This window comes from Colias eurytheme, chromosome 11, assembly GCF_061535395.1.
Source record: "Colias eurytheme isolate Ceu_HAF_F1 chromosome 11, ilColEury1 Martin Lab GWU primary, whole genome shotgun sequence".
In the NCBI taxonomy this organism is placed as follows: domain Eukaryota; kingdom Metazoa; phylum Arthropoda; class Insecta; order Lepidoptera; family Pieridae; genus Colias; species Colias eurytheme.
Window position 1 is genome coordinate 5,393,970 of NC_142990.1, and position 15,833 is coordinate 5,409,802.

The 15,833-nt window shown below is 32.6% G+C and overlaps 2 protein-coding genes across 2 annotated transcripts; one reads left to right on the forward strand and one right to left on the reverse strand.

Moving 5' to 3' along the window:
* The first annotated feature begins 713 nt into the window (after positions 1 to 713).
* On the forward strand, positions 714 to 4,334 carry LOC149904566 (GTP-binding protein Di-Ras2). The gene is made up of 4 exons (XM_090107203.1): positions 714 to 1,089; positions 2,715 to 2,810; positions 3,565 to 3,825; positions 4,126 to 4,334. Exons 1-4 carry the CDS (start codon positions 952 to 954, stop codon positions 4,258 to 4,260), a joined length of 630 nt encoding a protein of 209 aa, XP_089963329.1. The 5' UTR covers positions 714 to 951; the 3' UTR covers positions 4,261 to 4,334.
* A 6,725-nt stretch (positions 4,335 to 11,059) lies between these two features.
* On the reverse strand, positions 11,060 to 14,546 carry LOC149904567 (uncharacterized). The gene is made up of 5 exons (XM_090106865.1): positions 14,168 to 14,546; positions 13,864 to 14,085; positions 12,777 to 12,914; positions 11,949 to 12,168; positions 11,060 to 11,705 (listed from the first exon to the last, which is right to left on the reverse strand). Exons 1-5 carry the CDS (start codon positions 14,405 to 14,407, stop codon positions 11,248 to 11,250), a joined length of 1,278 nt encoding a protein of 425 aa, XP_089962991.1. The 5' UTR covers positions 14,408 to 14,546; the 3' UTR covers positions 11,060 to 11,247.
* Positions 14,547 to 15,833: the final 1,287 nt, after the last annotated feature.

The following is a 15,833-nucleotide window of genomic DNA, read 5'->3' on the forward strand; positions in this document are numbered from 1 at the left end:
AACATCATTATACAGAGGACTACGAACCTTATTTCAAAAAACCATGCCCTCAAATAATTAGGTACGGCAGCCGAAAGTTGGAAACGGAAGCCATTTGTAATTTTGTAATTTTCTAATCCATTCCCTGCTTGCCTTGAACAATTTTTTGTCATAGACAAAGAATACCATAGATAATAGCAAATCAATAATATTATTGCCCATCGAAACTTGTCATAACGGTATAGTTAACACAGTGGGCATATTTGCTAATTATTTTAAATAATTTTAACTGTAAAAATATCATTTATAAATGAAAAGACGTGTGGCAACTGGCACTCGGGGACTGCCGCCAAAGAGTACTATAATAATACGGCAACTGCCGCGGCCCGCGGTAAAGCTATTGCATAGCATGCCTTCAAGCCGCACCTCCGTGTCCGTCGGAGTGGGGAGCGTGAGGTTTTTTCGATACGCAATTTCTAGATTCGGTCCCCGCGCTCAAGGCCCGCGATAGAAGCTATGAAATAGCTTAAAAACTTATGATCAGTTCATAAACTTTAAGTTTTTTTTTTATATTTTGAGATTTTTTAAGTGCAATTACCGCCGTCTGTCCGCCAGTCCGGTGCCACACAAGTTAATTAAAAAAAAAAAACGTTTGACATTCCTTCTCCAAGGGTTGTCAGCTGTCAGAAAAGAGTTTAGAGTAGCTGTCAGCATTCAGTGTCAACGTAGGCGTTATACGATTCGTATTGTACTGTCTGGGGTATTTGATTGGGCGTTGTGAATTAAAAATAAGAATGTGTTTTTATTTTTCCGTAATTAATCCAAACTACTAATCAAATGTGTAACATATATGTATATTTGTTTTATAAGCATTAAAAATACATACTTATGATGCTGTAAAATAGTTTCCCTCTGTGTCAGAACGAATTTAATGATTGATTTTCATAAAAGGCTCATTTATTAAAACTAGTAATGCCGGAGCAAAGCAATGATTACCGTGTTGTAGTTTTTGGTGCGGGTGGCGTAGGAAAAAGTTCTCTTGTGCTACGTTTCGTCAAAGGTACATTCAGAGAATCATATATACCGACGATCGAAGATACTTACAGACAGGTATGTTAAGGTATTTTTTTTATTATCGTAGTTATTAATTAAATCTGTTGGTATTGAATAACAATTATTAATTATTACCAAAAATACGCAATTTCTTCTAGAAAGTCGCTATTGAAGCTTTTGTTTCACATGAATACTATATTATGCATCCACTGAGAGTTAACAATTTAATATTGTGCCCTAGAAATTTTTTTTTTCCCTGTTTGGCTCCAAAAATATTTTCAAATGCCCAGTTGAAATTTTTGATTTTATATAAAATATAATTATCATTATTTTTTATTACTTCATTGAATGTGACTTAATTTAATGATTTACGAATAATTAAATTTTTGTTGTTGTATTACTTTATTATTGTTTTTCTATATAATTAGGATTTGAGTCTGCTAGATTTATGTATGTAATAAATTTAAAAATAATTGAATAGATAAAATAAAATGTTCCATTTCCGATTCATTGGCGTAAAGTAAACTTGTCAATTTTATCCTTAAAGATGTACCTATGTAACTTATTAACCAAAATTTGATGGAAGTGTGATAAGAGGGTTGTAGTTGGTTGTAATTTTTTTAATAACATAAGATTATACTGCATTTATGCCGGATATTTAAAATGTCATATGAACAGAACTAATTTGTCTAAAACCATGAATTGAAAAAATAACATATTATGTAATACAATATAATATATCTAAGGCAAAATTCCATCCTAAGTTGCAAGTAATAAAAACCTTGCCCCTATTCTGGTCCTAAATCTTGAGATTAAATGAGTTTCATTTATAGTAAGTAATATTTTCACATCATGTTCATTGAAAAATCAATATCATAACAAATTAATGTATGGTGTGTTGCCAAAGTTGTTTGGCATTCTGACAATATTTAGTTGTAAGCAAAGAATATCATAGGAGGGTACACATAATATGTACAGTCAAGTTTTACAATCATAGTAATGGAGATTTCTTTTGTTTTCATAATTATGATTCTGAATATACATCATCTCTTTAACAAACTTTATTAATGAATATTCTATGTGATTACGATTATTCAGCCGGGATTTGATATCCGTTATAGTATTAAAAAAAAACAAACTTCTTGTAGAATCAAAGTGTACAACAAAAAGCTACACTTAGATTCACACTCAAAAATTTTCCGAGGATAAACTCTGCCTACGCATCTGACTTTTCGTTTTTGCTTTGACCATACATAAATTAAATATGTTGTGTAATACTCTGATGCGCGTTTTCAAGAAATAAATGTCTTTGCCAGATTTAAAGACATTTATGTATTTCTTGATTCTAGGCGGTATAGTTATAATTTTTAAGTGAAACACTGATTAAATTAATCAATCTCTTATTTGGTTTTTATGAACACCAAAAATAGCAATAGCGACAAGTTCGTTATTTCACTATCACCACGTATAAAACAGCATTGCTTTCTCTGTCCCTATGTATGCTTAAATCTGTAAAACTATGAAATGGATTTTAATGCAGTTTTTTCTAATAGATAGATAGAGTGAGGTTCAACAGGAACTTTTTAGTATATAATTTATTAGGTCAAAGCTGGCAAAACTGCGGGCGGCAAGCTAGTTATTTATAAATCCATTGCTTAGAAAATATTTTTTATTGCTTTCAGGTTATAAGCAGCAATAAAACGATATGCACTCTACAAATAACTGACACCACCGGTTCGCATCAATTTCCAGCCATGCAGAGGCTATCAATCAGTAAGGTAAGTTTTATTCCTAAAATTTTCTATGTTACCTTTGTTATTATTATTTGAATATAGTAAACTTTTGTTTAGTAAGAAATAACTGACCCAGTTTTACATGGTACAATGAATAAGTAGGTTTTGATATTGTGGAATAAAGTATGTTGAATTGTTGTTATTTTACCTGTGTAAGTTTCAATCTCATAGATGAGAAAGCTTTTTGTACCTAAAGGCGTTTGTTAGGGCATTCATAGCAGTTCAAAATCAACTCTCAGAGTGAGTTTCACGCTAGCTATTGCCTATTGGTGTTGAGAAAATATTTTAATATATTGTATTTGATCGAACCGTGATCAAAGTTATATTAGAACACCTTTTTTTATAAAACTAACGGTCCGCCCCGGCTTCGCCCGTGGTACATGTTTACGTTTTCTCTACATAAGAACCATCCTCGTACTTCAAGGAATATAATAAAAAAAGAATTATCGAAATCGGTTCATCCGTTCTCGAGTTATGCGCTTACCAACACATTTTGCGATTCATTTTTATATTTAAGATTAGGACCCAGGTGATTGAAAATCAACCTTTTCGTCCTCAAAACTCACCCACAGTGCAGTGTGGGTGTGTAGGTATGTTTCATTGCCCTTTATCGCAATGAAACATACCTACAGGCTACATTCGATGAATCTGCATTGTATGCTTGGTATCATTCAAACGGGAAATACTCTTAAATATGAACGAAAAGACCACAATACTAACTTTACCAAACACATTACAGGGTCACGCCTTCATACTCGTGTATTCTGTGAGCAGTCGGCAATCGCTGGAAGAGCTGAAGCCCATATGGCAAACGATAAGGGAAATAAAGGGCGCCGATCTTCCAAACATTCCAGTGATGTTGGCGGGGAACAAGTGCGACGAGAGCCCTGAAATTCGAGAGGTTTCTGCTGCAGAAGGGCAGGCGCAGGCGCAGGAGTGGGGCGTGTCCTTTATGGAGACTTCGGCGAAAACCAATCACAATGTCACTCAATTATTTCAGGTAATAATTTTTTTAACAATTGTTTTTTACGTTTGGCAACATTTGTAAACAGTCTATGGGAATCAAATACTTGAATCTTTAGAATATTGTTTAATAATATTTTAATCCAAGTGATATGTGGTTTTTTATATTGTTAAACATAAAAAAACATAGATGCATTCTCATACCAAACCAGCACAATTTTGTACCTATTCTGCATTCAGCATAGGTTCTGTACTTACCTATATTATTATTTGTGAATGTTTGTTCCTAAAATAACTAATTTGTTTGGAAGTTACAATTTATTCTCTTTTCTTGAAGGAATTACTGAATATGGAAAAGAACAGAAATGTCTCTCTCCAAGTTGATGGTAAAGGAAAAAAGAAAAAAGAAAAAAATGTCAAGGAAGGAGGTGAGGGATCGGCGAGTGGGAGGGAAAAATGCCTATTGATGTAGATAACATTTACTTCTTATGTAATATCCCACCTTATTTGTAAAATAACCAGCAGCATTATGTTATATATACATATTATATAAAAAAAAAACGAATTACTTTATAAAAAAGTTAAAAATCGCTAGAGAGTACAACAAACAAGTTAATTTTTTTAATGATATATTGTATATCATAATGTTGCCTGTTAGTGCTAACTAAGTCACAGTTCTAGTCATTTAAATCCATATTTTCATTAGTTAAGCACAGGACAAGTAGCATTTAAATAAGTATTATCATGCCTATTATAATGTTAGTTTATGCGATGTATTGACATCGTAGAATATATATTTTGCTATAACTAAAAATTATCTTATTTACACTAGTTACATATTTATCTATATATGAGTATAGGAAGACTAACTTATCTGTGAACTGCGCGCGACGTTTAAGGTAGGGTTGCCATATTTGAAAAACTCGTAATGTACTAATTTTACAAAAGAGTAGAGAGATAGTTTCTCTGTCAATAATAATAAAGAACGAATATCCAAAGCTGGATTGCATTTCATGAATGGTATATTATGACAAACTTTTCAAATTGCTAACATATACAAGAGCGATCCACGTTTCTAAAAAGGTCAGTGAAAAGATTACAGCTTTAGTAACATAATCGGTAGAATGGTAAATGTTACTTGAAGGGACATTTAATATGTATATGATTGCCACTTCACGGATAAGTTAGTAGACCTATAATGACTGAGACGCTAAGGTCGTGAAGTTATTCCGAGCGTTAGTGTGAAAATACAACGAAGTGAAGTCTCTAGGACTACTGTTATTAAATTATATGTACGCTGACAAATAATAATTAATTAAATGTCATGTTTGCGTTAAGTATTCAGTACCTGAAAATCGGAATACTGATAGGAGCCCGTCAAATATGCTTCTGGAAGTATTAATACATATTATAACAACCGTCAACAATTGCTATTGGTTATGTTTCTTAAATAAGTATTTATTTCAGTGCCGTTATAACATTTTAGTTTTTTAACATAAAATATGCTTTAATAATTTAGCATTTTCATCGTGAGATTACAAAAATAACGGGTGATTTTTTAAGAGGTTAGGATTTGATTTTCAAAAAAAAACACAAAAAATTTGAAAAATTTGTTGTAATCTTGGAATCGATAGAACGATCAATATAATTTAATGTTTGAAGATGATTTCATGCAAATACTGGCCGCGGCTCCGGTTTAGATGGCCCATTCGCAAGGCCCAATTTCGGCACACTCTCTACAACATATCGGCCAGTATATCACGAATAAATGCTTCAATATTGGCTCCCAGTGCGTCAATCGTTGCTGGTTTATCCCTGTAGGCATAAGAAATAGTCCAAAGGCGTTAGATCACACGATCTAGGCGGCCAATCGACGGGCCCAAAACGTGAGATAAACTGTTCGCCGAAGGCGGCTCTCAATTGGGCTATTGTTTCGCGTGCAGTGTGTCATGTGGCACCGTCTTTTTGAAACCACATGTGAGGCATGTCCAATTCTTCCATTTTGGGCAAAAAAAAAATCGCCAATCGAAGAAGTGCATCGCGCACTTCTTAACCGACTTCACACTCTCTTAACCGAGCATGCATTTTGATAGTAAAATTCAATAATTTGCAAGCGTTGTTCGTTCGTAAGTCGATTCATGCTTAAATTATAGACCAAACTGAACAAGTTTGATAAAGACACAAGACACGATTCACGCGTGATCTATCAAAAACAGTATTGCCAAAAAGAAACCAGCAAAAAAAATCACCCTTTACATACAATTTAGTATTATATTAGTCATAACTTAAGCAAATCATATGTGACTTTTAAATAGTAAACTCCACTTCTATCGTAGGAAGGAAAGCTTATAAGATGATTTATGTCATTGTGAGAGACATATTATGTGCCAAATATCTAAAATGTTTACATCGTAAAAATCATCTTGCAATTCCGTACACATGCCAGTTCCAAGTGTATAACTAAATGTAAAAAAATAACTGATTCGTTTCTAAAGCGTGTGACTGAATAATTAAAGAAAATGAGTGACAAATTTAGATAGATTATACCAACAGTCAACAGAGATAGAACTCTTATAGCGACACCATAAAGTAGTCAGTATATCTCACAATGACTAAACGCCATATTCCCTATAATATTTTGACTATAAATTAAATTTATAAATTTAATATATTAATCGTAGCTATCGCTAGTCATTAGTGCACATTATTTAATATCGTTCACTAACATATCTAATTAGAATTGTCCATAGTTACAAATTTATCTAGTCAGTCGATTATTATTATTGTGTATGCTGGTTATAGTGAGGAATAATTAAGAATTAGAAACATATGATTGTGCAGTTGCCAGTTTTATTAAATATGCTCGCATGACCCAAACGCTTATTACTAAAATATAATTTAAATAATATCCCTGAATTGTTGTGCATTTTTATAATTATTTATATATTTATAAACAATTTTTATAATTTTAAGTGTTATCAAGACCTTTATTAACCTTTAAAGCAAGACACCTGCGTTGGAATTATTGTTACATGGGCACATATAATAATTAAGAATATTATGTACACATTGATGGATAAAATCATTGTTACATTAAATTGTTGTAACTGGACCAATGTTGTTTAAAGTTGTTTGATGTTTTCCATTATTGTAGAGATATCTTTGTTTGATGTGTGTCACTGTATATGTTAGATTATACTTGTTTTTATAACTTGTCTTCTATCTCTTGTCTATGCAAACTTGAAATTTTTTTTTGTCAAAATGTCTGTAAATTTTTATTTTTAAAATGTAGGAATTTACATTTGATGCATTCCTTAATAAATTTTCCAAATAACATTTCCTGATGATGTTAAATAACGTAAAACTTAATATTCTTGGTATATTTCAAATTCGTAGCTTCTAGCTCGAAATAAAAATTGTAAATGGCATAAAACATTCCTTTAAAATTCGTTAATTCTTCATTACGCATCGTTTTCATGTCTTTCCTGACTTCAATCTTCTTTCAATAATCTATAAGCTATTTAGCATATTCTGAAAATATGTAGGTAATATTAAAATTTCCATATTCTCTAAATAATTAGTCTACAGGTAGTGTAGTGAACAAGTGAGCTTATAATTCAATTTCTTACTTTCATGGATGCATCATTTTTGTCTGCATTGTATTTTTTTATTTTATTAAATTTATATCAACAATGAACGGTTAGTTATTGTCATTTGATTAATAACTACATTCTATTCATAATGCAACGAAATAAATATTTTTATATTCAGTAAGATTGTTACAAGATGATCCATGAAAGTAAGAATTTTTGTCAGATCTTTTAAAATTAAAATTTATCGAAATAAAATTAAATCCTCATAAAGGTGCAAAATAACGTTTATGGCAATAATATTGAAATAGTTTGAATCAGAGAAGTCGTTTTTGTCTTGTGTAAGTAATAATTTAGCATCGAGTCCAGCGAGTAGGGACTTTGCTGTGGTCATTTCGTTATATTTTATAGCTTTAAAGGTTTACTGGAAAATAAATAGAGGTATAAAATGTTTCTTTTTATATAAAAAGAATTCTAGAATTATATATCATTTTTCCGAGGCAAAGATATTTAAATGACATCCAATTTTTTTTAATTCCTCTATCAATTGACTCCTTAACTTGAGCATTGCTTTAATTCTCATTCATGATTTCTAACATTATATTTTATTTAATTTAACGTCGCATAGCGTTGTTTTAAAACATCGACAAGGGTCGTCCATTAATCACATAATACCTATATGAATTTTGTTTCCTCCCTTCCGAATTTGCAATATTTGTTGAGGTTTTACACTAAAATATCACTTTTTTTTTTCGAATTAAACTAAAAAATAATACTTGATATTTAAAAAAAATACCTACTTGATATTTCACGAATGTTTTTCAACCATTTCTTCAAACCTCAAGTGATTGATGGACGTCTTTTTTTTTTGTGTGGTGTCTGTCAATGTTAGCCAGAAGGGCTTCTACATTTTAACGCGGACGCGGGGGTGAACTGAAGGTTCACCCTGGTAGCGACATGCACAAGGGCGTCCCCCCTTGACGGGGATCTCGGACCTCGGCTTGGGCTATCGCTTGAGTGGAGGAGGCCAGAAGGGCCCTAATCGGACGGGTTGATGGACGTCCCGTAGCAACATTGAGTTGCCGGTCACTCACATTCGCATGAATACGAAGCCATGAAATATGAAATATTTTTTTTCCATACATGACAAATGTACTTTGTACGAATATTTTCACGCAAGTGAGTGACCCAGGTCACACGAAATACTGCCAAAGCACGTTAAGGTGTAGGACGTAGGTACTTACTATTCGAATGTGAATCTAGAAGTAGTATTCACTCTATATTGTTTGTATGGGCATAATTATGTAATTATTTATGGTTAACAAAATTTTTTGGTTAGAACCATTGAGATACTATTACTACGTAGGTATGGAGAAGACACCGCCTACATCACTTATGTTTCGCTCAACAGAGGTCAACCGGCCACACTGCACTGAGTCGCTTTAGCGCGATGGTCGCGTTCATGTTTTGTTTGTTTTAAAGCAAAAAAAACTATGCAACTCATCAAATTTGCCCTCGAGTGTGTTACGATATTGCACTAATAATTCAAGTAATGCGGCAAAGTGCAAAGAAATAACTTTTAATCGGTAATTAACTAGATAATCATTTTTAAAACTTGGTTCGAGCAAAATTTTTGGCGGCCGCCGTTTTGCGCCATCTGTCATAGACTGAAAATTCAAGAAATGGCATTGGGTATGAAAGATGTTTCGATAGTAATATTACATGACGTAAATTTTTATAGTGGAAAATAATAATTTTACACATTTAGAAAAAGTAATAGGCAGAATATTCACAAAGTTTCGCCTCTATAGCGGTGAGTCGATGACATCGCTTAATCTATGACTCACTAGCCGCCCCGCACGCTTGGAGCACAGATTTTGTTCGTGGTGTCTTCTCTATACGTAGTAATAATAGCTCAATGGATAGAACATAATATTTACACTAGTTGAGATATCTTCAGTTCGGTTTGATAAAATTCATTCGAAGCTTTAAATTAGAATTAATGGCGAAATTTGTTTTTATTTTTTCATTATGAATTTATTATACATACTTATACATTTCTTCTACAAATCTTTGGCGTATGATTGGTGGTAAAGTATAAATATTTTTCTTGTTTGGTGATGTCTAATTTTAATATTCTGTAAATGATATGGCACATGCACATAGCAATGCTAAGTTGTTAGCTATATATTTTCTTTTTTGTTGCGTTTATGCGGAGTGGAACTCAATGAGCTGATACATCAAGTAAAACTTAACTATAAATATAATTTGAGTCCTAATTTCACTATTTTTACTGTGATTTTAAAAAAGCATTGTAAGATTTTAATTTTAATAAAATTATTATTAACTCACATGTAAATTGTGGATTCAAAACAATTCGATAACAATAATTAAAATTTATTCATATTTGTATATTTAGCGTGATCCATAAAATTGCGAGTGTAGACGATACTGCGGTAGATCCTTAGATGTAGAGTAGGTGGAAGTAGGCGCCTCGGGGAAGCGGTCGAAGCTTGGCAACACCTTGGCAACGTGCGACAGTTAGGGGTCTCTGTGCACTCGAAGTGATGTTGTACATATTTTGTTAAAATGTTATTTATTATGAGGTTGCGAATGTTTGTTGACCAATAGCATAGAATATAAGATTAGAATTTGCTTCGTCCCTAGATACAGTTGTATCTTTTATAAAAAATTCTGCTTCTTGTATCCGAAACGAAGATTTCAATTAAATTATTATATTTTTTAATTTATCTTGTAACACTTTCTCAATAAGGCATCACGAAATAAAATATGAAATATTTTGCTGTTTATTTATTTACAAAATCCTTACACATAAACATGATTAATAATTAATGAAGCGCATAATATCACAGTTAAGTACAGTTTATAAAAACATAATTCATTACATCAAATTTTTACACCTAGACAATAAATTATAAACAAAGCTGTGCGTTGTGCAAAGTTACCACAATTATTTTATACTAAAATATCATAAATTTTGTTTTAGTTTGCCTATTTATATTTAATGAAAATATGGCGCTTTAAAATTACGTCGTCACTCAATGAATGTGCTAGTCTGAATACCAGATTCAACCAGATGACTGCGACATATACATGATTACCTCACCACAATATCTTGTGCAAAATTTGTACATGACAATAAATAACTAATATCCCAGTTAATGAGATAGGAAGATTTTTAATACCAATAGCATGGACGTATAAAAAAAGACGGACGCCGTATTACGAACAAACAACGTGAAGCCACCATAGTAAGCTAGCGATCGTGTAAAGACAATAAACACGCACACACTCTCACCATAGTAAGCTAGTCGGCCGCCATTACGTCGTGAACTACCGACTGATTAACTGCGTCACTGTTTCACAAAAAATATTTAAAATGCCGTCTTGCGTGGTTAAATGGTGTCGCAACAGTACAATTTTAAATAACAAAACACAAGGGATTACATTCCACAGGGAAGCAAGTTATTTCTTTTATGTTTTAATGACAAAATTATTACGGCAAAATTTATAGAAAAAAATACAGCCGCCATTGTCATCAGGACAGCTGTTGCCATGGCAACATGGCACACACACATGGATGTTTCGCCGCCATTACTAGGCTTCACTCAATGTTTAGGCGATATACCGTCCGTCTTTTTTTATACGTCCATGACCAATAGCAATCTATTCGAAAACATGATGGTTGTGCTGCTTTTTTGCTTAACATTTCAAGTAATATTATTAATGTGAATATCAGTAGGTGCACTATTAGTCAAATATAAGAAGCACCATTCTTATTATTTAAATAATTTTTACACACAATTTTTTCAAGACACTTGTAGAAAATAATTTTACAATGAAGCATTTCATGCATCGCCACTTCCATTATGTCTTGTTTTTTTAGAGAGACTTTCGTTATTCTTAGCGTTACTGTTATTAATATTTGAAGGTAAGCTTTGTAATCTACCAGTACTGGCCGATCTTCGTATAGAGCTATGCCCTGAATTTGTTATGGCCAAATTATGACTATGTGTACTATTTGATTGTGTGGCATTTAAGGCTTTGTTACACAAATCCAAAAACCTGTTTAATGTTTCGCCACTTATTCTATCGCCTTCTATAGTTGGATTTCTTTCCACGGGTCTTTCAACAGTCCTATAGCGCTTGGGTAACACAATACTCAATATGTTAAAGAAGTTTAGTTGAAATGGTATGTTCAGTATGAAGTTGAAAATAATACTAACTAGCAACATTATGAGTAGGGCATTAAAAACTAGAAGGAGAATTCCTTGTACAATCTTGTTGAATGGGTACATTAGATCAGCTGAAACAAAATACAAGTATTATTATAAAATGACCATAGTTGCATAAAAAAAAGTGTGTGTGCCAAGCACACGTGCCAAAAGTGAAACTTCATTGGCAAGATTCAAAGATACGAAAATCGCCGCCTTTCTCCATGGCGTGACGGTATAGCCATGACGGGACCTTGAAATTTTACTTCCAGGGCGCCTAAAGAAGTTTCACTTCAATAAATTATTTAATAAATGTATTGCCAATTAGCTATTACCTGTGATCCCATTAAGCATAGTGTTCACAGTGGCACTAATCGTAATCATGGGTTCAGATATAATGGTTGTAAACATTCTGATGCCTATTTTCAAAGGATTCATATGTTTCAACATTATAAGTGGGTCTGGTGGTGTAACTTCACAGTTTGACGTCCAAAAGTACCATTTGCATGCATTTACAGCTGATAAAAACCTTGTTACTTCTTCTTTTTCTGCTTCCTATGACCAGAAACAAATGTTAGTTATCTATACTAATATTATAAAGAGGAAAGGTTTGTAATTATGTATGTATGTATGGTTTTCACGCATAAACTACTGGACCGATTTTGATGAAATTTGGCACAGACAATCTTTAGACCCTGAGAAAGAACATAGGCCTATACCTTTTATTGCGAAATATGTACCACGGGCGCAACCGGGCGGACCGCTAGTAGTTTGATAAAATAACTAGCATTATTTATAGCACACTTTAACATAAAAATAAAATCAGTTTATTTTCGTTATTGACAATAAAATAAATCTCCATTCAATGGTTGACTAATGAAAAGGGTGTATGAGTGGGCACAAGGTTGATGGCAAAGAAATTTAGTCCAAGGACTTCTTTGTCTTCAAGTCTCAAGATATTAAATTTATTACTACTGCAGTTATCTTTTTAAATATTTACATTAATTATTAATTCATTAGTCTAGTTTTAATTGCCATTATATAGGGTAAGGCTTCGCAAACTCTACTTATGAATCATATCATTCTGACCATAATTTGTCATTGGCTGATAATAATGGAAAAAGTTGCAAAAAATTGGAAATATTTTTGTTATAAATACTTACTTTATACGAAATGAAAGCTTCATATAGGTACAGCGCAACACCTAGACATATTAATATGTGTCTGTAGGATATGTAACGCCACAACCAAAATGTACTTGCTACACACGCAAGAATACTGAAACCCCATGTGAGATAATCCTGAAATCATTAACAATGATAATTGTTAAATAATAATACCTAGTTAAAAAAAACCAAAAAACACGCTTTTTATAGAAACCGAACTAAAAAATGGAATAATTTTATCAAATTAGTGTATTGTCATCGGTCCTCAATAAATCTACAAAATCTGGCCGTTTAAAGTGGGTCAAAATCGCGCCCAAAGAAGTCGGTTACAAACATACAAACATACAGGTGAAGCTGATAAAAAGGAAATTAAAGTTTGGTTTGTATTGATTACTTGGAAAGAACTGTTATTTTTATATTTTCAAGCTCTCACATAGTTTCTATCGCGGGCATTAAGTGTGGAGAGCGAATCCAGAAATTCCGTAACGAAAATAACCTAACACCCCCCACTCCAACCGGCACAGCAGGGATACTTTTGCACGCCTCATAAGCGAAGCGTTGAGGTGGGTACTACTGTCACTTCGCGCAAAACATCTGATTTTTCAAACTTAAAATGTCTTTATGTATCATACATTGCACTTGTAAGATAATACATACACACACATATTAAGAAAAAACACTATTTTTAACGTTCATGATATTTTTGATGTCATTTTTGTTATTTAAACTAGTTAAAAAACAGTTTCAAAAAGTTCTGTCTTGGACGTCCGTGTGTCTGTATGTGCGGATCCTTTTTCTTGTTAACACGATAGCGACCGAAATACTTTACTAATCGAGTCTTTTTTTTTCTCTTACGCTTGAGTATGCTCAGGAATAGAACCCTTTCATTTTTCAGGGTCTGATTCGATGTGGTTTAATTGTTATTAAATAAACAAAAATAATAATTAATAAATATTTATTAAAAAAAAAATTATGAGGCGTGCACTTTTGGATTTTCCAAATTATTTAAGCAATGCAATAGCTTTACCCCGGCAGTCTCAGAGTGCCAAACATCTTTTTTTTATTCATAAAAGGGAATCTTTACCTTATACTCTACAAAATATGTGTAGACATATTCACTCCAGGCCATTGCAATTTTTTCAGTAATTGAAGGTTTGTATATAGATTCCTCTACATATGCAATTGATCTCCGGAACATTTCTTCTGAGATAGCATTACTTGATGTTATGTATTCATCAAGAATGTTCAATTGTTCTTGGCTATATTTCATTTGTAAAGATATATCTATTGTACTGTCGTCATTTTCCTAGAAATAAGGAAGTTCAAGGGATAAATAGATTTTAACATTACATTTAAAGCCACTATATGGGTGTTTATAGCATACTTGCCTTCTTTTGCCCGCCTTTCAGGATTATTGTCAACAAACGTTTGTAAAACCAATCACTCATTCCTTGGTTAGAGTCCGTTTTAATTTTTATTACCTTTTTCGGCAATCTTAGATCTGGGGGAAGATTGTCTTCATTTATGTTTATCTGGTTATTTACTTCATCCCAAGGATCTGGTCCCATTTGAGAGGAACATTGTTGTGCACCAAGAATTAAACATAAGAAAATAAATGATTTCAACATTATTAAGTTGTCTTAATACTTTTGTGGAGTGTACCTTGAGGTATAGAAATATAATTTTCATTTAAAAATTAAGTTTCAAAGTTTGAAAATATGTATTTTACAACTACGAAACCGTTTTCAATATAAAATACGAATTTAAATTTTCAACAGCTGTGAGCTGTTGAAGCATTGAAAACATGCATTACTCTCTGACAGTTGACATTGACACTTTAATTTAAGGTTTGTACACACCGAATGTTTAAATATTTTGGATTGAAAAAGTCAGTAGTGAAACTACGCCTACAGATTTTCACTTCAAAAGTCCTAAATTTTATTTAATGACTTAAAATTTCATTGAGGGATAAACATAAACACCGAGTTCTAAAAAAGTTGGGCCGTCACGGGACGCCTGGTAGATGTGAAAAATCGGTCATAATCTGTGGTCATAATTTTATAGATAGTACCTGCCTACATGTACTTAGATCATTAAGTAATGGATAACACTCGCAGGCGTTTCCCCTTTTGCTGAGGTACAAGATTATTCGAATCGAAAGATCTTATGCTTTCATAAAAACTACTTGCGTAATCGATTACAAACACTCTGCGTATTCGTAAAACATCGAAAGGACGTCTGCGAGTGCTCCGCTAAAAATGCCGTTTTGCACTGTCAAGTCTTGCAGAAGCAATTCAAACATGTCGAATATTAAAAAAGATGGAATAACCTTTAATTTGTGTATATTTTTTTATTTTTTAACGTACATTTCTAATTAAATGCAATTTCTAATAATCGTCGATGTATCGTTTAGCGATATGATCAAGACAAATAATCGAGTCATGTTTCGAGAGAGAAAGAGACGAGACTATCATGGAAAGAAAATATACAAATTTAATCTTTATGAACTAAGAGAGAAAGTTGAATTTAAAACGCGATAATGAACCGCATTCCTTACGAGACTATCTTTTAAAGAAATACAAATTTAATCTTTATGGTCTAAGTTATAAAGTTGAATTTAGAACGCGATACTGAACCACACTCCCCACGAGACAACTTGGAATGAAATACAAATTTAATCTTTATGAACTTAGGGATAGAGTTGAATTTAAAAACTCGTCGCTTAATAGGTCGTAAATTTTTACGACTTTCGTGACACAAATTATTTTTGTGAATGTGTGATTGTGTTTCAATAGTGTGAGTTGCCCTCCCCGTGCCCTCCCCGCACCAAAATCAGCAGAAAGTTTAGTTAGAACATTTGCCAGCGTACTCCATCCATTACTTAATGATCTAAGCTACATGTAGATGTCTCGGATGAAAAGGCAATAATATTGCCTTATTTTATTGATATATTATATAATATTATATATTATATCGCAAAAAAGACACGTTCTGTATCTGTGACTGTCAAACTCTGCTTTTCACATGGCTGACACTTGACACTTGACAGCCGAG

Excerpts from the sequence above, each read along its gene's own strand:
- LOC149904566 (XM_090107203.1), top strand. The coding sequence starts at position 952 with ATGCCGGAGCAAAGCAATGATTACCGTGTTGTAGTTTTTGGTGCGGGT. Across the intron at positions 1,090-2,714 it reads TCGAAGATACTTACAGACAG|GTTATAAGCAGCAATAAAAC; the intron begins GTATGTTAAGGT and ends TATTGCTTTCAG. Across the intron at positions 3,826-4,125 it reads ATGTCACTCAATTATTTCAG|GAATTACTGAATATGGAAAA; the intron begins GTAATAATTTTT and ends CTTTTCTTGAAG.
- LOC149904567 (XM_090106865.1), bottom strand. The coding sequence starts at position 14,407 with ATGTTGAAATCATTTATTTTCTTATGTTTAATTCTTGGTGCACAACAA. Across the intron at positions 14,086-14,167 it reads TGAAAGGCGGGCAAAAGAAG|GAAAATGACGACAGTACAAT; the intron begins GCAAGTATGCTA and ends CCTTATTTCTAG. Across the intron at positions 12,915-13,863 it reads CATATTTTGTAGAGTATAAG|GATTATCTCACATGGGGTTT; the intron begins GTAAAGATTCCC and ends TAATGATTTCAG.